The following is a 25,150-nucleotide window of genomic DNA, read 5'->3' on the forward strand; positions in this document are numbered from 1 at the left end:
TCCCACCAAACTGAGCAAGAAACCCAACTACGTCTGGACATTTAAGCTGGGCTTAATCATTTAATCCATCGACATAGATCTCTTTGTGTCGGTACAATGGGTCAAGCCTGGTTAGAACGGGCCGTAACTACTTTCGATGCCGTTCAAGTAACTCCATGTAGCTACCGCTATCCTTAATCGGATCTTCCTAACTTTTGTTAGTCGAAACTAAAATCGGGTCTCGAAAGAACTGAAAGATTCTAAAGTGAGCAAGGAGAAGAACGCTGAAAGTCCTGATTCTACTTAATTCAAAGTCAACACCAGTGTGCTAAGTTTGCATAAAAAAAAAGAAGAATATAATTTTGCTAGGATAAAGTATGTGATTAGTAACGTATTATACGTATACTTTATTTATATATTTACATATTTATTAAAATTTTACACATATGCGTTTTTGTCTAATCTTTTATCTTTCGCCGGATCTTTTGCAGAAGTTATTGCATGAAAAAGTCATATAATTCATTAAAAAATATCAAAGCTTACTGGAGCTCATTCGTGCAGTACAACAAATCTGCAACGGGCATCTTTTATTCCTGTAAAATGCTATCCCATTTAAACAGCGAGCGATTTAATCATAGGATCTCTTAAAATAGACTTCAATCAAGGCACACTGTATTCCGAGAATTTGCAATTTCCCGAAGCGACAGCTGCAGCTGGAAAAAGATGGGCGAAAGTGAAATCAAGTGGGGCGGTCGCACGGTGCGCCAGCCGCCCTAGATTTCTGATGCATGCAAAACTTGAAAAGCGCGTCACGCTGTAACTGGGACATGGGTTGAAATACGTCCAATGTCAACGATCACAATCCGCGCGTCGCGTAAAATCGACCCGGTAAATATCCGAACTTGCGCGCGAGAGGGACAAGTATGCCAATCTCGACGATACGTCGTAAAGTTCCAACCATGGAGGTTGGTTTGGAGCTGTTTCTCGTGCCGTTAATCCGCCGAACTTTTTACGATGCAACTGCTGCTGGTCCTGCTGCGATCTACGATTGCAAGTATATACAGAACAAGCGAGCGAGTGTGTGAGCACACATCGTCCGTGACGCGTCGCCGTTATATGAGAGAAGAATTGAAATTTCCGAGTTTTGTTTCGCCGCCGAAAATCGATCGTTGTGCGCGACTTCGTGTAACAGATGTTCGATGTACTCAGTCACGTTCGGAGTAAATAAGTAATAAAGCGAATAATAAATGAACCGTCAATTGACATGCATGGATAATAACGATTGCAAGTTTGCCACCTGCTGTTTAATCACTTATGCAGTGTCCTAGATGTATGTCGTACAGTTTCTCTGAACTATGGTCACTATGGACACTAGAAGGAAGAATTATCAGAATTTCCGATGTTAAGGCATAAATAATTTGTAAGATGACCAAGTGAGAATTATACGATAGTTTAATAAACCCATAATTATAACCAACCCTTATAGAAATTTAATACTGTAAGTGATTTTTTGGCTAGTGATTAATCATTTAAAAGCACTATTAAAAGCACTATTAACAGTGTGCTTTTAATAGTGTTTTTAAGTGATTAATTACTAGCCAAAAAATCACTTACAGTATTAAATTTCTATAAGGGAAATAAACAGAAACAAAACTTATTTCTTATTTAAATTTAAATGTTTTTGATTTAAAGCTTATTGCTCAAGATGTTTAATGTTGAATATCGAAAGAACTCGGAGAAGAGAAAAATGGCAAGAAATACGTGACATAAGAAATATGTGACATTTAGCGCATAAGAATGAGATCGCGTTGATAAAAATAGACACCACGGCGAAATACATATCCCTCGAGTATATTACAAAGTGGAGTATCTCGGTCTATAATGTGTTACATCAAACAAACCGTGTTGTGCCGGTATACGGCGCATATCTCCGCGGACTTACGTCTTAAATTATTCGGCAAATGCCGATGACTGTTCTCTCACGAATATTCCCTCGCTCTCGGTTGTGCAGTTATGCAGAATATATCGCGAGAGTTGCCTCTTTGAATGTAATTACAAGTATCTTACATTAGTTCATGGGGACAGGAACTGAACGAGTAATAATAATCGAGACCAGGCCGCGGAAACGGGACTGGTCTCGCGTACTTTTGTTCTCGACGATCGGTAGAATGCTCGTCCAAACGACGAATGGGACAAACAATAAAAAAGTACACGAGAAAAAACTCAAACTCTCAAAAATGGAAAACCGGAAATTTAATTGTGCTTTGACTTTCTGTTTTTTGCCTGCGCTTTTAACCTTTTAAATTAAAAAAAAGAATGTACAGTTAAACGAAATTGTTGAGTCGGAATATATAAGTACTTGAACTCTCAAAAACTCGAGGATTCACCTCTAAAAAGCAAATTAAATCGCGGTAATAAAATGCACGTAAATACATTTAATTCCTATGTTGATCTCGCTATGGTTATTACAATACGTTATAATAAATTATACTATATATTTTGTAATAAAAATAACAGCTACGTTTTAAGATAAAAACATTCGCAATTAATTGAAACAATTATTTGTCGAGAAATATTCTCGCAATTCGTAAGAGGTGTGCACGAAGGTAGTCCTTGACTGAAATCAACTCAACGCGGTTAACAAAATACATATGTAAAAGGGTATATGCATTATGTCATTATGTGTGCAGGCGACATTTTCCCAAAGGTGCAAAGAGACGGCGAAAAGGGTAGCAGAGACAAGGGAGGAACTGGCGGTAGTACATACGTTCTCGCTCTTTGAACTCTCGTTGAGCCGCGAAATCTATCGTGTCTGCCATGTTTTACTCACACTTCATTCTAATAAACGTTAACCAACGAAAAACGAACGTCGCGTTCTTAACACATGAGGATCTATGCGAGTATAGTTATAATTAAGAAATAAAAATGTAAGCTTTAACGATGCAACGGTATTGAGACGTATCGGCTAGATGTTAAAATCTTAAAAATCACGCGAGTTATAAGCTTGATATATATTTTTAGTTGCGTCAGATTAAACTCAAGTGAGTCAGCTGTCAAGTTACATCGTATTGCGTTCATTTCTCATCAGCCGCCAGCCTAAATTTAGCACACTCGGTAAATTCGGAGAGAAGAAAGTACGCGAACGTTATACGCGGATGTGGCGTATTCGTGTTTCGGCTGCATCTGGATTCTATCGTGAAAGTCGCCTATCCTCAAAAGCATATGAAGCTGAATGGATAACGAGATGAGGCATGACCGAGAGAGTAGTTCGTATATTTTCTCAAGTGCATCCTCGACATCGTCGTTTTCCGGCGATGAGCGACGCGGTTGACTCATGTAAGAGAGCGAGATGTGCGAAACGACCGCTTGTTATAAGCGTCACGAATTTTTTCCGCTAAATCTGCCAGCACGTCAAGGTGCTCGTTGAGATTTGTCGCGAGGATGAAAGATAAAGGAGAAACACGGGGTTTCTCTGTTCTCATCCTCGCGCTCTCTCTTTCTCTCTCTTTCTTCCCCGCTCTCGCTCGGTCTTCTTTCACATTTTGACATGTCTGAACGAATTTATCGAATAACAGGAAAAATGATTGATGGTTGATATTTTATCCCAACGTCTCCTCTATAATGCTTTTTTGCATCGTGTTAGAAGAAAATGCGATTCCAAAACGATTGTAAAAATAAATTCTCAAAGGAATTTATTCTTTTTAAGAACTGAAAAAGAGTATCTGAAGAGACTGACGTCTTTCTCGATACATCGAGATTATGTAGCACTATACGTACTTTTCGACCTTTATCTCTTTTTGATAAGCAAAACACAGAATTGCACAATTTCAAAAAATAATTGGTAAACATTAGTTATACGCTACAATTTGTTAATCATAAACGAAATAAATGATTTGCAGTTTCTTGTATCGCAAATTCTTTATAACAGATAATGTTTGTGACCCTCTCTATCCTCCCTTCCTTTAGAGGAATCAATAAATGCGTACGTACAATGACAAAGATAAGGGAACCCATTATTTTTATCTATCTCTCTTTTCTCTTCCTCTCTTTTCATACACGCAGGATGTTATACTGGTTTCGATCAGTGCGAGAAAAATTGTGATTACAGAGGTCGCAATACAGTACCACGTAATAAATTGCAGCGTTGTTTGTTATTTAGCCGATCGCCATTTACAAACAATATAATGCACGCGGGTACGATACGTCACTGAAATATTACATTTGCGACCCATATCCCGTGCGTTTAAGCGCAGCTGCGTTAACGGAATTTAAAATAGCGGCCGACTTTGCTGTAATGCCGACGCGCTTGAATGTTTAACGTACATCCCGCGCCGAGCGCGTATTTAAATATCGCGGCGCGCTAATTATAGATTAATATTATACAACATCGGCGCAACGCTCTTTGAAGACATAATGGAAAGCACTATGTGATTGCCACTTTTCACTTGTTTGTCCATTGGCGCCGCGTTGAGTAATTGACAACGGTCGATGGAATAAGCGACGGCGTACCGTAAATAAATAATCAACCTGATCGCGATACACTCGACGCTCGGCGTGTATCCGACAAAGTGTCGATTTCAATGCTTTTTCCGGCAAATTTCCGCCTCTCGTTTAAAAAGTTCATTCAAGGAATAAAAGATGACTTTTCCGGGTCTAAAATTAATCATTTTTTCGCTAGATACGTAAACAAAAGAAAGTATATATATATATATATATATATATATATATATATATATAGAGAGAGAGAGAGAGAGAAGAAACATGCTCTTTTTATTATAAACATTAACCGGCAAATATGTGAATATTATTGTTATAGCACAATTCGCACGCTATACGACAATTGCTGTCAATATAAATCGATCTTTAATGTTATGCAAAATTATGGGAATCAAAAACGCTGTCGCAAACTGTGGCTTCGTCATCGACAAGTAAATTGAACGTTAACTCGTCGCTCATAAGCGAGGCAAGGCCTTCTCCGACATGGCTTTTATAACGCCACAACAGCAATGCGGTGGTCTGTTCTGCGTAATTTCCTCGTAATTGCCAAAACAACCCCGAAACAACTCTCGTTAAAACTGCTCTCGGCTAAAGCGCGACCCAGCGCGGCGCTTTGAAGATGCGGGAACGCCGCACCGGGATACATTGCGGAGAGTCACGGCCAAAATTGTCGTGATAACTGCCGGTAACTTGCGGAAACGTCTCAATTTAAATATATCGCAGAGAAACATCGAGTCGAGACCGAATCGAATTTTGGCGCATGCTACTAAGCGACGTCGCGCGCGATAATTAACATTGAAATTGTCGGTCTCATTTCGACTAGAATTCTATTATTTCGAATCTGGATAATTGATTGAATTCTTAATTGAAGCTGACGAATAATTATGAATAAATAATGAATGGAATCGAACATCGAAGTAATTATTGTTAAAAACGTTAGTAGCAGAACACTTGACATTATCGGAGAAATTCTGGAAACCGTGTTCAGTGAAACGAATAAATTGAATTCGGTGTTTAATACTTCGGTAATCAGATAATTTGAAATGCAACCACTACAATGGCATCAAATTTGCGCTCAATATATGTGTATGCATCATTTATGAAATAAATAAAACAACCTTTAAAATCCTCTTCCACATATCATTTTTCCATTCTTCAGAATAAAATTTGTAAATTTAAAAATCTCTCTAATTAATCGGATTAATCGGAAATTATGAATCTACACAGAGAGAAAATTTCCTCTTAGAATTTACTTTGAAAATCATGGTAGTCGTGGAACATGTATTACGAAGAATTTTATGCGAGCTATTCTAATTAATATTTACCATAATAAAAAATATTAATATCTATCACCATAAAATATAAAATGTTTCATTAATTTTACTAAAATATATAATAAAATTTCAATAATTTTTCAAAAATTACCAATCTGCTTGGCAATTTTTATTACGTTGTTTGTAAAATGTCTTTTGTATATTTCGAAAATTCCTATCCTACCGATAATATTTGGTTGTCAAGTTGCCCCAAGTTTGTAGTAAATTTAATGATAAAATATAACGAAAAATTCTTTCCGTTCATTGATAATTAATAGTTTGAAATCAACCGATTCAGTTTATGTTTTCAATTACCATCGTGACAACTTGTCTCGGCGGAACACTATTCGTTTTCCAATCAAATCATTCCAATGAAAATGTTAATTCGAAATTCGGTTGGACAGCCGCCTCTCTATAAATAGCAAGCAATGTATTCCCGTTTCAGAGTTACGCTTAGCTGTGATAAGAGATTCGCACACAATGAAATCGAACGAAATATGCTGACGGCACAGTTTCGTGTCATAATAAAATATGATGCAACTAGAATCGTGTCGAACATCCAGCCGACATATCCTGCCGTTACATCGGACGATTAATCGATAGCAACTGCATAAATTTTCATATTTGCGGAAATGAATTCTAATAGCGTTGTATTTTTTATTATGTCGAAATATCATTTGCTCGCATTCGTATTTATTGCATGCTTTGTATAATTCAACCTTTTCATACAATTCAACGTTCACATTATCCATGGTATATACCAGTTTTGTTAAAAATATGCAAATAAAGCTTGATTATGAAATGTTAAAGTCGCATTACGAAACGTTAAATTACGATCGCGCATTGTTAAACATCTGCTTAATTGGCGGAATCATGCGGTGATTATCGATTCTATATAAATTCCATCATCATATGTATTATGTCATTATATTATGTGTTATACCTACTTAATCAATTGTTCACATGTATGCACATATGTTATGTCTAAGAATTCTTCTATGACAATGATAAATGACATTATAGTAAAGACAACTATTTATACAATTGTTTTGCTTCTTTCTACTCTGCAGTTACTGTAAAAATACTGTAATCGCATAGTTTTCAGACTGATAAATCTCAAAACGAACAGCTCAACTACTCCCATTTCCGTTGCTCATTAAACAATGCTGCCCGCTTCTTCAAATGCTCGAAGCATACTCGAAAGATTCGATGAAAAGCCCTCTCGTTCTGGTAACCTATTTTCACCGCTGTTTTCTATGCGTCGTACCGAGATGAAATTTAGGTCGAGGAGAGGAGATCACGAGCACGATTTTTCGCTGCAATTCCAATCCGCGGCGGTTCTAGCAGTTTGTAAAAAAAATTTCGATATCAGCCGATTTTGGCGGCTTAACAACGACGAAATTGCCAATTTTAGTGCACAAAAGTCCGAAAATGAGATCTCCTGGAAATGAGAACTCACTTTCGGTATTTTACTGGCTATTGTACGGCGTATCATAAAGCAAAAGATAATTCGAGGAAAAAAGTATCTAGATACAAAGTCAGAGATCAGGAAAGTATATGAATGACGGATGGAGTTTATTTTTATATAAGCTAATGACCAAGCTGAAGAAAAGACCGACCTCTATTGCAAACGCCTTTAATTATTAATGTAACATAATTAACAAAGTTTGTAACACTAAGGGTACGTTTAGATCGATAGCACGTTGCTTTGAATATTACGAGAGTGTAGAGTTCAACATTTACATTACGTGTATGCCTCAAAGAAAATCGATGCAATAGAATCGATTCGTTTGTTGACAAAGAGACATGTAGAATAATAGCGATGTAACTTAATTCTTATATAAATTAATAAATGGGATAATTATGAATGACATTCAATCTTATAGAAAGTATACAGATAATTAATTATACATTAGTAATTGTTACATTTTTCAATTAGGAAATAAATCGAAGAACATTAAACATTTTTGTTAAAGAATCCACTTTATTGGCTCTCTCGAGCTTTCCGGGAACATAATGCGACGTTAATACCGCGATTTAATAATCGATCTGACAAAAGTTGAAAAGCCTTGTTCAACAAGGTATTAACTCAATTGTAAAAAAGAAAAGGTGGCAAAGCGGTGAAAGTATTGACAGCTAGTAGTACTTTCACGCCTTGAAAACGCGGAATCGAGAGTCTTCACAACCTCATTTCAAGAACAATCGCACTCGGTGTCGCTATTTAATCTCGAAACATGGTAGTAATTGCTGATGTAATATCAATATCGAATGCAATTAAACGCAGTATGACAATATAGTCACGCATAAATTACCATTTATCTGTCTCATATTTACCGTTAGTTTATCTTTTTATATAAATGCATTTTTAAAGCTAAATGGTATAATTATATATAAATTTAAAAATTTAAGAATTGATTAAGTATGCAACAATTAAGTTTCAATAAAGTTACATATAAAGCATTTTAATAATGTTAAATAATATAAATAGAGCAATTCCGCGTAACATTCCATAATTAAAGATCATCGTGTTTGGAAAAGATAAAAGATATTTGTAAAAAGCTTGTTACCGTATTGTGGAACTCTCGATCAAAACATAATTTTTATAACCATGAATTTACAATTAGGGATGTTATTTCTCAAACGTTTCAACCATCATAAATTCTATTATATTTCAGCGTGCTGACTATGAGTAATATAGCGGAAATCCCCCGCACAAATCGCGAAATTATGAAAAACTAATAAGATTAGCGGGAGTCCTCGGAGCGATGCGATTTACGCTTTTGCGACACTCGAAGGCCTATTTCTAGCAACGTTCAAAGAGAGATTACATGATCGTTTGACGGTAAAGGCAAAAGAGAATATTTTCAAGCTCGTGCAGTGCAGACGGCCAAAACCGGAAGCGCCACGACGAAAGAAACGAGTATTAGAGAGGCGAGAGGAAACGACGACGGTGGCTAAAATGTCCGTCTGGAATTGCCTGAAAAAGCGACGACGAGAGACGCTCTCTTGCCAGACCAATTACCCTCTTTTCTATCACAGTTCCTTCTCTCCTCATTCCCTTCTTCTTCTCCCCCCTAGTTTCTCCGATCGCACCCTCCATGTCGCGACTACTCGTCCCTACAGCAGAAATTTCAGTTCAGTCTTAGCCGCAGAATAAGGGATAAGTACCAAAGTCTTCGCCTGCCTCTCGACTCTCTTGGCCTTTCGCGTGCCTCGCCTTTTTCTCCCTCTTTGCTCGCCCTACGTTTTCACCGTCGACAGATTGACTCGAGTAGCCCGCAGCCACTCTCGAGAGATAGCCGTTAATCGATAAGTGTAGCGCGAAATCGAAATAAAACCTCCAGACCGTCTCTCTAAAGTACGCCGGACATGACCGAGCGGGATATTTAACGGCGACGTCCGCGCTCGTGAAAAACGCTCACGTGCACTTAATTTCAGAGGATCATTAATGTCAAGGTGTCTTGTACTGTAAAGCGGGAAGCGATGGCGCGGGCGTAAGAAGTCGTATGATATTAGAGACCTAATCAATCTTCGATTTTTATAAAACGCAAAATTTTTAAACCAGTTTTTCGTATAGATTAAAACACGCGATCATTCTTTGCTTAGATATCGTTAATAGCCGATTGTCTCTGATACCTATTAAGATAACCGGTGTCGTTAAGATTATCTATACAGCAAACGATATCCCTCGCGATGAATACGAACGAGCTTTTTCTCATATTCTATGCACGTCTAACAATATATATCGTGTGTAATTGCGAACGTATATTGAAGTTTCTCGAATATGTGCCAGTGGCAGTAGGGAATAAAATAACGTGTATGATACAGAGTATTCCGCGACTAGCGGAATTCAGCCTTTTATCCACGGATCCTTTGACTCATTTGCGATAAATTTTTCCTGATCAAAAGCTTTTGATTGAATGTAATTCCTTTGAAACTATACGATGATTTAAATTAAAATTCTATTGTATATACATATACGAGATGTCTCTCAAGGACAAAAATTATTAACTTAACATTTCGTTACAAATTAATTAATTTAAAAAATTATTTAAAAAATTTAAAAGTTTATATATTTTTTTAAAATCATTCTGTGAATGGAATTAACAACTTTTCGCGTGGCGCGAGTTAGCGCGCCGAGTTATTACGTATTCCAGAAACGGGCGATAAACTTTTAATTCCGTGTGATGCACGCCTACTCTCGTTCCGCGCAGCAAGATCGATAACGAGAGTGAAATTGAAATCGTTCGCCATGGTAGGGCCCGCGTTTCGGCCACTGACCCCATCGGCAAGATCGAATGAAGTTCGACGATTCGATATCCGCCGATTTGCGCGTTGCATGTCGATGACAGGTGTGCCCATATACGATGAAGAAATTATTCAATCCGGAATATCAGAGTATTATGTGCATCACGCTCGCATAATAACCGTAATCGCAAATGGTATAATAACAGGACGCTGCGAGCATAAATCGCAATAATATTGATTAAGCGCTAAATATCACAAGTACAATAAATCTACACGCGTACAATAACAGAATAGATAATTAACTTTCTTCGATACTTTGAAATTAGAATGATTTCGCGAACAAAGCCTCGAGTCGCGTAATCGTAAGATCATCACGCATAGGTAATAATAAGGATTACAAAAAAATTAAAAAGAAACGAAAAATTCCGCTCTTGTTTTTGTCGCGTAATTCCGTTTGTTTTCGCGCACGCGTTTTATTTTCGTAATTTTTAACTCATATCAGGCTCGGTCTGAACGCGTCGCCCAGACGCGCCGCGCCGCACCGCACCGCAAACCGATTTTCCGAGCGCAATTAAAATCACCGATGTCGGAAACTTCGCGCGCACGACACGCGATACAAAATGCCAACGCTGATGCCAGTGGCGGTATATGGTGGTAGTAAACCGGCGCGGTGGCCCAGTTCGCCCCCGCAGCCAATTAGCTCGACACACCCCCGCGGCTGTATTCAAGACCCAGCCTTACGAATTCCGGCTGTAGCAAATTGCGACTCGCGATCCCCGGCAACTCTGGCACGTGTATACGCATATGTTGTGACTGCGTGTGCATGAGCGCGCCCGCCGCGCACTTGTAGTTCCCTCTTGTCCCGTTGCCATTGACAAACAACATCGCTTGGCGATGCATTAAAGGCTGGACGGTTCTGCAATTCGTCCGTAGCGTCTATATATAGCTGTACGACTGCGGTTTGCGTTGTTTGCGCGGTCGAGATAATGATACGAGCATCCGAGAATCGGTATTCCACCGCGTGCCGTCATTGAAGAAGAGGCAGCGGCACGAGTACCGGAATTGAGAGGAAACTCTTATTAGGATATACATTTCAACGTGTAAATGCTCTTCAATTTTCAAATCAAATCTTCTCAACAATAATTAATACATTTTTTACATTACTAGAATACGTATACGTTGTACACAATTAATATACACTATTATATCTTGCAAAATTATTCAGCATTTGATAATTCAAATATGCGAACATCTATCATCAGGGGGAGATTTCGCAGAAGAGATTTGCATATGTACAAAGAACACCGGCGAAATTGGAGCAATCCCAAATGTATAAAAACTTGAATGAAGACGTAAAAGCGACGTTGAGTCGTTACGCGTCAAAAGTCGTGCTGACGAAAGCACGATTTCCCGACTGGCAAATTCGTCCGGTGCACGATTATGTGGTAACATAATCGTCTCGGATCTTCCCTCTTGCTGTGTTAACTCGCTGCTTCGCCTATAGTTTTGCTCCTCGTTTCCGACCGATTTCATTCCGCTGCACATCTCCGTTCCTCCGCAACCCCGTCTGCTCCACGGTCTACGATCCATCACTATAACAGTTTTCCTCTCCTGCCGGGAGAAAACGCGAGAGACGACCCGTTGTACAGCTTGCTCGGAAGTTGAAAATAATAAATTGTCTCCATTAGGCGGCCAGCCCATTGTCCATGTCCATTTTCCCACGGTCGAGCCAGATGGACACGACTTCACCGTGGGTGCTCCGTCTCTCTAATTGCAAATTTCGAGTCGTTGTCGTCGCCGATGACTCGCGTCTATCTCGCCAACGAGCCGTTTACGAGGAACGACTGCCACTGTCGGAATCCAGAAATTATTCGGCGCAATTAATCGCAACGGAGAAGAGAAAATTGCGGGGATAAAACGAGGGCTCGGGCTTTTCCCGGAGATTTCGAGACGCCTCCGGGATGAAAGTCGGAGTAGAATTCCGCGCAAAGTGCCGTCTACTTTCAGCCTCGAGCGTGCGCGCACCTGTCGAATGTGACGAAGGAATCCACTCGGCGGTACAAAGAAGTTCTCCGATCCATCGAGAGCCCCGGTGGGTGCTCGAGCCTGCTCTCATTCCTCTTGTTGTCCGCCCTTTGAGAAAATCTCGCGAGTTTTTATGCAGCAAGATGTATATAAGAGATCGATGCACGATGAGGTTCTCACGCCGTAAAAATAGACTCTCGCGAAACGGAACAATTCAACATTTGAATTGCCATTTGCACAGGTGTTAGAACTTGATATTAGAACTGAACTCGAAGCCCGTGCATATGCTGCAATAAGAATCTATCGAGTTTTCCTTTATCGTGTTTTTCTTCTTTATTTTATTTAACGATTTTTGTTTTAGAAACTCAGTATGTTTAACCACATCGCAATAAAAAGAAAGAAAAAAAGAAGATATGTGTGAGAGAAAGACCGTGAAAAGTATGTGTAAAAATGTAATGCGAACAGATACACGTAGCCTCTGCCGTCCTGCCGTTGACAAGATTATCCGGTAACCGTTCCTCTGTATATGCCGACGCATTCGCTTCACGTCTTGCCACGCTTTCGCAGTAACTTAATAAACGTTAAAAGCAAAACGGTCCCCGTAAACTGTAGAAACAAAGATAAGTGTATTAAACGGATTTCAAGTGCTTTCCGTTGCTGCGGCAACAAAGATAAAGTGCATTAAACGGATTTCGCTTCGACGCCGGAGACGATGACGAGCCACTTTGTTAATTGAGTTTCGCCCCTACGATCCCGGGAAATACTTCGCCGGTCCGGTATTAAATAGCGCGAGTTGCATTACCGGCGAGTATCGACGGTACTTCCGCCGTTGGAAAAAGAAGAGTGCGCGAAAGGCTGACTTACGCCTCTATGAACACAGCTAACGACGGAGGCAATCCTTAAAGCCTTTCAATTCGCGTTTGCCCGCCTTTAATTTAATCGAAAATCTCGAAAACGCCATAAATCTCTTTTTTCCCCGGAAATTGTGAGAATTAACGTTTTATTAACAATTGAGTACTTTTGTAGAATTGTTTGGAAGAAAACCGTCGAGTGTAAAAATGAAAAGAGATTTATCCGTGTAACCCAATTTAAAATGTCTATTAAGAAGGAGCAAGAGGTAATTAAATCGCGAAACAAACGAAAGAAAGTGCAAATAAAACTACGAAGCTGAATTAATTCCACTTTAGTGCGCAGCTAAGTTAACTAGTTCCCGTAACTGCTTTTGTAATGTGTAATCTGCTTTTCCATAAGAATAGCATCGTAAAAATTGCAACATCATTATTATTAATCTGTATAACAGCGTTGCTGGCCTCCTTCAGATTTATTCAGATACGAATAATGTTTCAGTTTCATTCAGCGGTCGCGAACAGCAATCAATATTCATCTTTCACATCAATATTCTTTTCACTCGAACTATTCCGTTCTATTTTAATAAAAATTTCGGTCAAAGATCTCTATAAAGATTCTTTTCCTATAGAAAAAAGCTTTAAAGGTATCTTTCAAGAAACATCAAACATCTTCAACGCGCGGTATAACTTTGCTACGATCCTCTAAAATTTTTAGTCAGGCACCAAACTTAGGAGAAACTTCGCCGTTATAAGATATATAAGATCCAGATCGAAATGCAGACGCTCAGCCGAATGGCGCCGTCTAACATCTGGTACTGACGTTACTTGCTGTTCGAGCGAATTAGCATGGAATGCGTCTCGGTGAGAACCAAGTTCGCGTTTCCTCGCCTCATTATCGCTCTTCAGCAGATCCAGGCCGCAGAACTTTGCAAGATCTATATATGAGAATAATAATAGTCGCGCATCACGTTCTTCCGCGTTTGTCTCTAAATTTCCACATTTCCCGCCGCGTACTTGCGACGCTAAATACATACAACACATCCTTTGTACAATACTTCAATCGCAATAAGATTATCAAGCCTCGAAAGTTATGCATCTATCTTCTCTCTGTACGAGATATTTAAATACGCGGATAAAATTTTTTGAGAGAAATTATGTCGCATAAAAAATTGCGAGATTATTTTTAAATTGTGCATAGCTAAAATTAAAGGAAATAAAAAAGTAATATTTACAAACATGTTATCGCGCAATTATCTTTAATAAATTTATGTGAAATCGTTACAAATGCATAACTCAATATCATCTTTAACTTTATTAACTTTCGATATCGATCTGTAATGACATTTTTTTTATCGGAAATATAAGTTGGTACAACGAAATATATCAAAACAACGTTACCAAAATTGAGCAACGTTCCGCAACCGAAAGTTAAATCTGATTTTGCGATTAAACGCTGGAAAAAAAAATAAACCGATTACGCGAGATCCAAAATTTGTATGCCCGTATGAGCATCTGTTGTGTCGCGACTGATTGGGATATGATGAATCGCTGAAAATAATCCAACAGTTTTATCCTGCATCCCATTTGCCGCGGCAATCTATACAAAAGGGAGCTCGCGCCTCTCACGCTCTCGCCCTCGTGGCACGCTCTTTGATGTATACTCCACGGTTCGTTGAATTCATTTCGTTTCCATCTCGTTTATTTCGTCTCGAAACATATATATGTATATATCATATTCTTTTTTCTTTTTTTTTCTTTTTTTCGTTTTCCCATGCCGTCGTTTCGAAACCAGCGGGAGGGATAGGGCGCACCATCTGACATCCACGCAGCGCGCATTTTGATACGAATGCAATCTCGTGTCAATCCTAACGCTTCCCACCCTTCTCACTTGGAGAACGCGTCTCAGCGTGAGGGAGCGCGCGTTAGGGAGGACACGGTCAACGTAATGCCATAAATATTAATTCGCGCGATACACATCAACGCGGCGAGATACGGAACGTGATTTACCGGAAGCGATAGTTTATGGCAGCGGCACGACACGGCCGTCGCACCAGGCGCGATCCAGGTCGTCACCACAGGTGGCGACTCCCTGGACGCTCATTTCGCATCACACATTTTCGTATCCCGCGTACATAGCGTACGTAATTATTATCTTTTCACTTGCACAATGTATTTGGTTTTCTAAACGCTGATCGAGATGTGCGTTAAACTTTTCTACATCATATATTCAAATTTCCATTTAGACAACTTCTATCCATTTGCAGCAACTTTCAAGTAACAGAATAACGTTTCTATTCATCGTGCAACGAATTCGTGGCAGCTATTTTCTGTTAAAGAATTTTCCAGGTGATCATTTCTGCCGCACGAATATGCGCATTAAGGAACTTCCGATGACTTGGAGAAATTCCATTTGCATTATACCCCGCCACTTTGGAGACTAGATTCGGAATTTGCTGTGTATATCGTAGGAATATCCGCCAGCTGATTAAACCAAGCCGACCGCGTCTCTCGGGAGACGGGTTCGAGATCCATAAAGCCGCGTCTACACCTTCCGGGCGTTCATTATGTGAATTGATACGAGCTTCCGAAACCATCGAGATGTTAGTCGGAGAGGTTTGATTAAACAGAAAGCGGGGTTCATTGCTATTCTGCGGCTACGCGATACGATGCTTCGTATTTATTTTAAAAGAAAAAGAAAAGACAATGTATATGTAAAGGAAAAAAAACGAAACAGGAGAAAAAAGACGAGGAAGGCCAAGGTGAATATGGTACTGTCCGCTGACAGTTCTCGCAGTTTCCGGTTAGTTCGTTCGAAAGGAAAGTTGTAGCAACACCTTGACTGCTGGATACATCACTTGCCTCTTTAGTCTAACGCGATAATTATCGAACTGTGGAAAGGACGATGACAAAAGAGAAAGAAAGATAGATAAGTAGATAAACAGATAGATTAATAAATAGACAGATAAATAGATAGATGGATAAAAAGATAAAGAAAGAAAGAGAAAAAGAGGACGAGAGTGCAGCAAAGTAGGGATAAAACAAGCATAAAACCGCCAAACTAATCAGACTCAACCAATCCGAATCCTTTCCCCGCGGAGAAGAGAGATGCTTCCTCTCGGCGGACAGGATAATTTAAACTTTCCCGCAGCGGGCACACCGCGACGCGGTGTGACGCGGTGTGGTGTGCGGCGCCGCGCCGTGCCGTCAACGTACCTCGGTCACTCCGCTAAACGGAATTAGATACGAGCGTTAGATTCAAACGTTACCCACCGTGAAAAGCGGCGAATCTCCTAGGTATACACCGCGCAAACACGCAAAGTGTCCGAAGTGAATCACTAAGGATCCTTCGTGAAAATAGACTGTAGCCGAGCAGTGCTATTAGGGCAGTCCAAGTGAAGATCCCTGAGTTTTCCGCGACGACTGAAATTCGGCGCGGCTGAGAAACGCTAAATTCAATTTTCAAGAATAAATACTCTCTTCTGAGCGTAAAATGGTAGCGCGTAACTTTCTCGCTTTACATAAGCTAACGTGTTTATACGAGTTATCCCGAATTGACGACAGTTACTAAAAGTTTACAGTAACTCTTCATACGTGGAGAATGTTTTCCAGCCAAACGTATGATGAAAGAGCCATTATAATGGCGTAATAAAACAAAGTGACGAGTGAGATGCGTTTAAAATGTTTGAAGGAGAGAAATGCAAAAGTGAGATAAATTTGGAAAATTCACAGGTCTCGCATTCTGGAATATATCACAACTTTTAATCGGTATCGGAAAAAAACTCGAAAAATTGTCAAGCGCGCTGCTGTCGTTCACGGCAGAATAATCGGAATTTTCGCGAAGCAGAGAGAATTCGTTCGGTCTTAATTACAGCGGAGTCGGAAGAGACATGTTGCATCAGATGCGAGCGCGACATTCGCGCACCTTGTGTCGCATGATCCTGTTGTGGATACGAAACAAAACTTCGGTTGTGACGGTAATTACGCGGGGGACTTCCGTACGCTGCTGTTTAAATTAAGCCATTCCACCAGGGGATGAACCGATTACGCACTCAACAGGATTTATCGCCGTGTTTGGTGTTCACCAGGTATCATCTTACCCCGGATCTAAATAAAATGTCACGCTGTGATAAAGGCTGCGGCGCGCAAAGAATGAATTAAGGATGAGTACAAGCGAAAGGAGATTTAATAGCATTTCCATACAGCTATAAAACAGATTGAATTAAATTGTTGTTTGCGATTTAAATCAAGTCTAAAAAGGAATACCATGAGAACGATTATTTTTGTTAGAACACATATTTCTGTGTTTAAAAAGAGATGTTAATATTTCAGTGATATCTTAATCATCAGCAATTTAAAATATCGCGTCTGTTATTTATTTCAGATTAAAATATGAGGAAACTAATTTGGTATAATTTCATTACCTTCTCATCTCTTATTCTATTTTAGATATAAGAACTTAGTATGTGAATATAATCACCACTTTAAATAGTATTTCCGTGTATACACATGTAGAATGCTTCTCTCGTACTCTGGGAAATATCGAACGCTCAGTTAAGCCGAGCGTCTGATTTATCAGACGTTTGCGGTGGCATCGCAACTGCGCGAATGAATAACGTGATAGCGGAACACTTCAGAAACGAACTAAAAATTCAGCGGTGTCGTCGGGGAAGACGGGGGCAATTTAGCTTTCCATGAGAGAGCAAGAGCGACCCCAAACTCGAGAGAAACTTGCCCCCCTCCCGGAACAGCTGCAGGGAAGGATATACGGTATGTGTGTGTCCTTTGACGAAAACATCCGTACGAGCCGCTGGCAAAAGGACCCCCTTTCTCGTCGGTATTCCGCTCGCCTATGCCGCTAACGGAATACATTACTTTTTAACGACTCGCGCTAGAGATGTCCTGGTCCTCTCTGATAAATAGCGAATTTCCAGCGCGGCGCGAATTCCGACTCGAGAAATCAGCAGAATAGCGTTATCGGGAGCGGAACGATGGCGACGACTACGAATCGGTACGAATGATTCAATTTGAATAATGTCACGCGCTACATTACTGTAGATTGCCGCTCGTGAAAAACGTGATGGCAAAGAAAGAACTTCCCTTTGTCAGTCACTTCGTAATTCTACTTATTTTCTATTACTTGTTATTTTTCGAGCAGGATTGGAGAGAACGATCACGCTTTCTGTCTTTCAGATAGATTTTTGGAATATATAATATACAACTAAAATGTTATAATATCGTTTTAGTGAAATCAAAAGTCATGTTTAATTTCATCGGTATCTAACCGTACGAAGCGGCACGAAAGTAATTATATATATGTTATAAAGTTAAAAGTTAAATTCGTTTATGTCGTTCATGCAATTGTACAATCAGGAACAAGAGAGAGAGACAAATATCAGCAATTCGATTAATAGCAATCTGAATTAGGGTCGAAATAGAGCGCGTGTTTACACGCGTGCGGAAACTCGATTGTTTTCGTAAAAGAGTAATGTCACGAGCCCGAATAAAAATCAAACTGGAACTCATCGGAAATAATTCGCGTGCCGCAGTACGGCGATCGTGTGTATTTTTTAGCGTTACCGTTCGAGCGCGGCATCGCAGTCGAAGGTCGAAAAATTGGAACGTTTTAGCGACGGGGAGAGATACAGCCTCGGCTGTACCGAAACGAACGCACGGAAAGCCGCTAACGCCCCGCTTCAATTTTCTTCTGTGAACCCCTGACCGACCGTAAAACGCGAATGGCCGCTTGTACGAGCGTAATGTATCGATAAAGCACTCACAGGGCTCGTCGCGAAATCCATAACATATTCTCTTCGGACGCGTCATTTCACGCTGCAACGCGCGATCGCAAAGCGATCTAGTGCGCAATTATGATGCAGGCAAACAGCTCGAAATACAGTGGTGGCTGCGCTGTTTCATTTGCAATTAGAAAATACAATTACAAGATTTATAGAATCGACGTCCGATTGCAAAATGCAACGCGAATCCTGCGTGCATTCGATCGAAAATGCTACGATGAGGTTACGAGAAAGCAAGCCGAATTACCTTAATCACGCTTTAACATCTTTATTTTCGTACAAGTTAATGAAGTAACGTATCATCGTTTGTCCCACGTCCACCTAGGCCCGCAGAACGTTCTCATTAATCGAGAGGTTTACGCTAATTACGCTAATGAGCGTGCCAGAATATAGTACAAGCGATCATGAGTTTTAGCACTCGCGTTTAGTCCGAGCGCTTTCAGTACCTCGTTTGAATGTATTTCCGAATTAAATTTCATGCCTATAGAATGTGTTAAATCGAATAGGTATCTGTATTCTTTATCGCGCGCCGGATTACATACGCTCAATGTAGCATACAGTCGGCGCGCGGTATAAATCGCATGGTTACATGCTCAATCGGTACTCGTGATGAATAATAAACATTATTACAATAATAATTATGATAATATTATTATTTTACGTTAATGCAGTGATAATAAATGTAATTAATATTGTAACGCGCGTAAACATAATCCATAGAACACAAATAATCGAGTAGAAACATCCTTGGTATAAACGAAATAATAATATAACATCGTATATCATTATTATTCATTCTTCCTAAAAATCCAATTCTTCCCTATAATTTCACAGAATTTGTATTTAAAATGTTACAATCAAAATATTGTAGTGATCAGAAAACGAGCAAATATCGTTCCAAATAAATTTCATGTTATTATTTAAAAAAATATATATATAAATAATTCTGTTTCTACTCGTTATTTCTTCTTAAAAAATGGATCAATTATATAAAACTCACCTCCTCTCGGAGAATCCGTAGGACGTTGCCTTAAGCCTGCAATAAGAAAAAGAATTTCTTTTAGTCTCGTACGCACGATGAATTGGAATAGGTATGAAGAAAGTGTACTATCGTATAGATAGTACATCCTTTTGATAACATAGCAAAGAGAAGAGAACTAATATAGAACTGAATTTAATAAATTACTTTGGATATGTACATTAGTATTGCGAAGTACATAAATGTAATTGATATATATTAAATTCTATACACGAATTGATCTCGTGTGCATAAAGAAAGGCAATATAAATAGGAAAAGCAGTTTAGTGCAACTTCAAAAACAATTTATTTACGATAAAACAAAACATTTTGGTTAGCCAGTGGTACACATACCTAGTACATATTGCGGTTTTACTTTGTAAATAGTCGCACTATCAATTTCGTGCTCAGATAAAAAAATATTTATTTTCGACGGTACGAGATTTACGTTTGTGAAACACAATAATACAAATAACTTGTTCCACTTTCAAGTTAAAATTGCTTAAAATAAATAAAATATATAAATGTATATTTTGCTGGATTAAGTATTCAAGCACTAAAATATCAAATTATTAAAATTAATGTTTCAAACATTAATTTGTAATGTGGCTTTTTAAAAAAAATTTATCGTTGTCTTATTGATATATTTATTGAGATGAATTGTATATTAATTTTTAAATTGATTAAAATATTAATTTTAATATTTATTAATATATATGTATTAAAATGTAAAATATATTATTTTTAAAACTCAAAATTGTTTTAAAAAATATATTAATTAATTGCAAGGAAAACAAAAAGAGACTAAAAATAAATTACTTCTCAATTCTCAGAAAACAATTTGACAATTAAGCAATATTTGCAAAACAATACTATACCTATATTTTATAATGTTAACGCATTTTTAGCTAAAATAAATAGAATAACAAAATTCGTTTGAGATGCCTCGAGATCACTTCCGTGACCAGTGCATCCTGATTCCAACATTTTCCGCCATTGTTATACTGGTTGAAACTACTAAACCAATTGGTTGGGACCAAGGCGCGGAGGTGCAATCTAAACTTTCGAATTCTACGAGTTGCAGCCCTTGAGGCCCTCGTGTAACCCTTGCAACGGCACTCTCACAACCGCGTCCTGAATTGCACGCTCAACTAGATTAATTCTACGAAATATTCGAAACCCACCACAAAAGCCAAAGAATTAATTGCTGTGTAAATTTATAAAGCGTCTTCAATATTTTTCGATTAATAATTTTAATAGGTACCTTTAATAGGTATCTTTAATAGGTACCTGATAAGAACGTGATCAAACAAAAAGATATTGTAGGAACGAGTTTTATAGAAACCACCTTTTCTGTTATCCTAAATTTAAAACATATAAATATAAAAGATTGACATTTTTGTGTAAACGCAATTATATTACCGCGTAATCTTCTTTTGCCGGGGATCAGCAGCTTAAATTTTATTAGTTTTCACGAATAACAACCTGTTCCTCATTTTATATAACGCGTGGTAATAGCTTTTTTCTCTTTATTTTCTTCCCTTCAACGTTAACAACCTGATGGATCCTTCATATTGCCAAGGGGAGCTGCAATGAATAACAGGCCGATTTGTGGATTTACACCCTCGTATTCCTAAGGGACCGATGTAGTTGTAAAAGGCATATGTCTTTGAAATGCTTCATACAAGCTCTCTTCCGAGAAAGTCTCTCGCACGTCCCACGCTCTTTACTTGACGAGAGAAGAGATACTAATTGTAAACGTCAGAGTTAAAACACTTGCATTCCTATCAACGTGCAAGCGCATATTTGATATCATCGCATACGTTATTTTGTATTACATACTCTAGCTTGCATTTTCTTAATTTCTTTACTTTTAGTGTTCATTATAACATAATTTCTCTTTGTCTATTCTATACAAATATCATTTTATTATCTATTATATATCACAAAATTTTTAATACTATCAAGCATTACTGCCTTAATCGAAAAGTTATTTATTTAATAAAGAAATATTTTAAGTTAAAAATTTTTACATAATTTGAAATAAATCAATAAAGTAAAAATTAAATATCTTAATTTGTGAACAAGTATCAATCCTAAAATTAGTCAAAAATGTAAAATGTATCATTTTTATTATTTTTAATGTATATTAAAAAAGAAAAATTATTAAAGTAATGTTATGTTCTATGTTATTTACATAAAATACAGTTTGCATTAAATTAAACTAAAAATATTGCTAGCTATATATATTCAGTATTGTATATTATATGATAAATTAAAAAGCAGAGCAAGAAAAAGAGAGAAAAGACAGAGCTCTTAAACTTTGTGTGGAATATATATAGGTTCACAATAAAAAAAGATTCAAAACCAGTTTAAAAGAAATTAAAGTTTTTCCACTTTATACGATGGCTTTTTTACTTTGAATGATTTTCTGGAATTCTAATAATCAAAATTGAACTGTGTAAATTAGCCCTCAGGAATACACAGCCTCGTTTGAACTTTATCTGCTTTTGAACTCGATATCAGGCCCGGTCCGAGTTGCCGAATTACAAATCCGACATGGCGCACCGGGATAAAGGCAACGAATCCTGACGCGAAAAACGAAGGGAGCGGGAACGGGCGAGAAAGAGGAGAAAAAGGAGAAGCGAAAAACGAATGTATTTCAATCTCGCCCGTTCCCGGCCACGCTGCCGGAGTTTCGAAAAACTTTCGCTACTTCGGGTTCGTCCGGCTGACTGAGTTTTTGAAGCGGCTGGCTATATATAGCGGACGATAGTTCAGTGAGTATGCACGTTTCTACAGTCCGATTCCGATCGACGAGCTTCTTGCTCCAAACTTGAAAAAAGGGCAATATTTAGCTTTAACCAAAGTGACTTTGAAAATGAAAGGTATTGTGTCATCTTGAAGACAGCGGAAACTTTATAGGCATTTCGTAGTCGCTTCACTGTCACCACTATCTTCACAATAATCAACATAACTTATTGATGTCGAGATTATTATTGTTATCATAACTTTTTTCTTTTATCTTTCTTAAGACAAATACGATAATTGTGTAAAGAAATAATGTTTTGAATTGAAAATAGAAGCTCCGTTTTCTTAATCCCAGTTTACTTTTGAGACTGTAAACCCGCGATAAAAGACTTTTTAATCATTTTTTGATATAATATACAAATTATACTCGCGAACACAATGTTCAACACGATCTATTCTTTTATACTATTCAAGAATTTTTACTGCAATGAGTTAAAAACTTCAATATTTACTATATCAACACACTAACCGTCACGAGACGTAAATATAATAAAGAAAGGGTAATATAGCGAGTGAATGGCAACCACATAATGGCGTATAGTAAAGCTGAATGCAAACAAAAACGAACAAATGTCTTTCGCAGTAAACTTTAATAGTCGGACGATACCGCGAGGAGTTGCAGATGCGATTAAGCTTACACCAATAAAGATGAAGAAACGACATCTTTCATAAAAATATAAGTTCCCTCCGTTACGTATGTGAGCGTTCAATCGCTTCTTATGCCATTTACTCCCCTCTATATGTAGCGTGAAACGATCAACGTCCGTGGAAGACATCGCCCTCCGATCACACCCTGCGTTCATCCCGATCCGGACTCGCCCCTTTCGACATATCGCGCACCTGCTAGTACAATCGATCCTAAAACAATCGACAACCCGAAGTTTCGTTTCTGTATAAATCCGGGCCAGACACGAAAGAACGTACGCGACGATGATTAATCGATCGCCGTTCGCTCGATTTACGACGTTCGCGAGTACGAACCGATCGTTGAGACTCGAGAACGAACGAACGTACGTACGAACGAGAATCGATCATCGTGCAAGTAACATCGAGTAGAAACGTCCGAGGGTTATCCGTGGAAAATGATCACGTGGATTACGCGAGTGCCTGACACGGAAAAACGGTGAAAAACATCGTCATCGGGGACAATGACGACGACTGTGACGACGATGACGACAAGGACAGCGTGGATGACGACAGTCGATAGCGGCCATTCATAGACGAGCTCGCTGCTGCCAGCGCACAGCTCGTACATTCAAACGACAATATGTATCATACGTATGTATGAGTGGGGTTGTAAGTTCCACAGGCAGGAGAACCGAGAAAGATAAGGGAAACGTGGGTAGACTCGCACTGCTCGTAGCGCCGATAAGAGATCGCACCCAACTTAACCGCCTTGCACCCCACGAACGAACAAACGACGGCAGCAACCCTCACGAACGATCGATAGATAGATAGAGAGAGAGAGAGAGAGAGAGGGCCAGCAAGGCGAATGATATTCTCGGGATGGTTCCTTAACACCTCTGAAGCAGCAAAATATTTCACCTATATGCAGGACGATAGATATGCACGCCGTTTCCAAGTATGATGACCGTACTTTGCGAGCCGATACCGGAAAAAGAAACTCGCGATTTGTTTTACGAGATCGTCCCCCGACGATGTTCGACCACGTTTCGCCCTTAACCGCGCTCGTTCGATTTATCGTTATTATTCGAGGAACGATTTGTGAAAAGTGATGCGTATACGGCGTATATGACGATCAGTTTTGAACGGTAGAAAAAACTGACTTCTTCCCGAGAGAAATTTAGATATTGAAGCGCTCACTCGGCATACATATAGAACTTAGTTATTATACTGAAGTAAAGTAAAATGAGTAAACTGGCATTTTCAAAGAATTCCAATATCGAGATATTTGCGGAAAATTTCAAAAACTTTCATTGATAGATTTTATACATAATTACCGTATAAAAATGTTTCTAAATATACTTGATAGTGTTTCTTGTAAATTGATTGCATTAAATGTATTCGTTTACACAGCTTTGCTCCGATAATTAAGCAATTATAGCTCTGAGAATATTTTCATCCAATTTAATTATTAAATAACATTGGTTGCGTACAAGTTTACAAGGATTCCATTTCGCAAAATAATTAAAAAATAACGGAAAATATACATTGTGATATATTACATACAAAGATATTTTTTGGTATATTTGCTTTCTTAAAAAAACAAGAACCTAGTATTGCAATAAAATATATAATTTTATAATATAGAACGAACAACCTTCGTTGTCCGTTAGATTATATTTCAATACAATTACGAGTTAATTTTATAACTAATTCACTCGATAGTACCGGAATATATTTCGGGATCATTTATGAATTCGTGAGAGAGACCTCAATTCCATTTTGATGTAATTTACAAAGCGGACGAATATGCGCTTGAAAATAATTTCCGCTTTCGAAAATTGTCATAAAAATGGCAAGCACAAAGCGGAACCAAATTAAATGGAAACTTTTGTAAATGCGTGTGCGATGCGCATATCTCTTTAGATTTTCCTCTAAAATTTGATATACTTCTAGAATCATAACATGCAGCATGCGAGATGCATAAAAAAT

General features: G+C 38.5%; 1 protein-coding gene across 3 annotated transcripts in view; it reads right to left on the reverse strand.

Annotated features, from left to right (window-relative positions):
* Tei (irregular chiasm C-roughest protein teiresias) overlaps positions 1-25,150 on the reverse strand; it is a 321,127-nt gene that overhangs the window by 192,698 nt on the left and 103,279 nt on the right. For all 3 annotated transcript variants that reach the window (XM_071769711.1, XM_071769710.1, XM_071769712.1), the window contains one exon: positions 19,706-19,741. In XM_071769711.1, the coding sequence (XP_071625812.1) occupies positions 19,706-19,741 (36 nt within the window). The remainder of the gene's footprint in view (positions 1-19,705; positions 19,742-25,150) is intronic.

Source organism: Temnothorax longispinosus, chromosome 2, assembly GCF_030848805.1.
Source record: "Temnothorax longispinosus isolate EJ_2023e chromosome 2, Tlon_JGU_v1, whole genome shotgun sequence".
NCBI classification, from domain to species: Eukaryota; Metazoa; Arthropoda; class Insecta; order Hymenoptera; family Formicidae; genus Temnothorax; species Temnothorax longispinosus.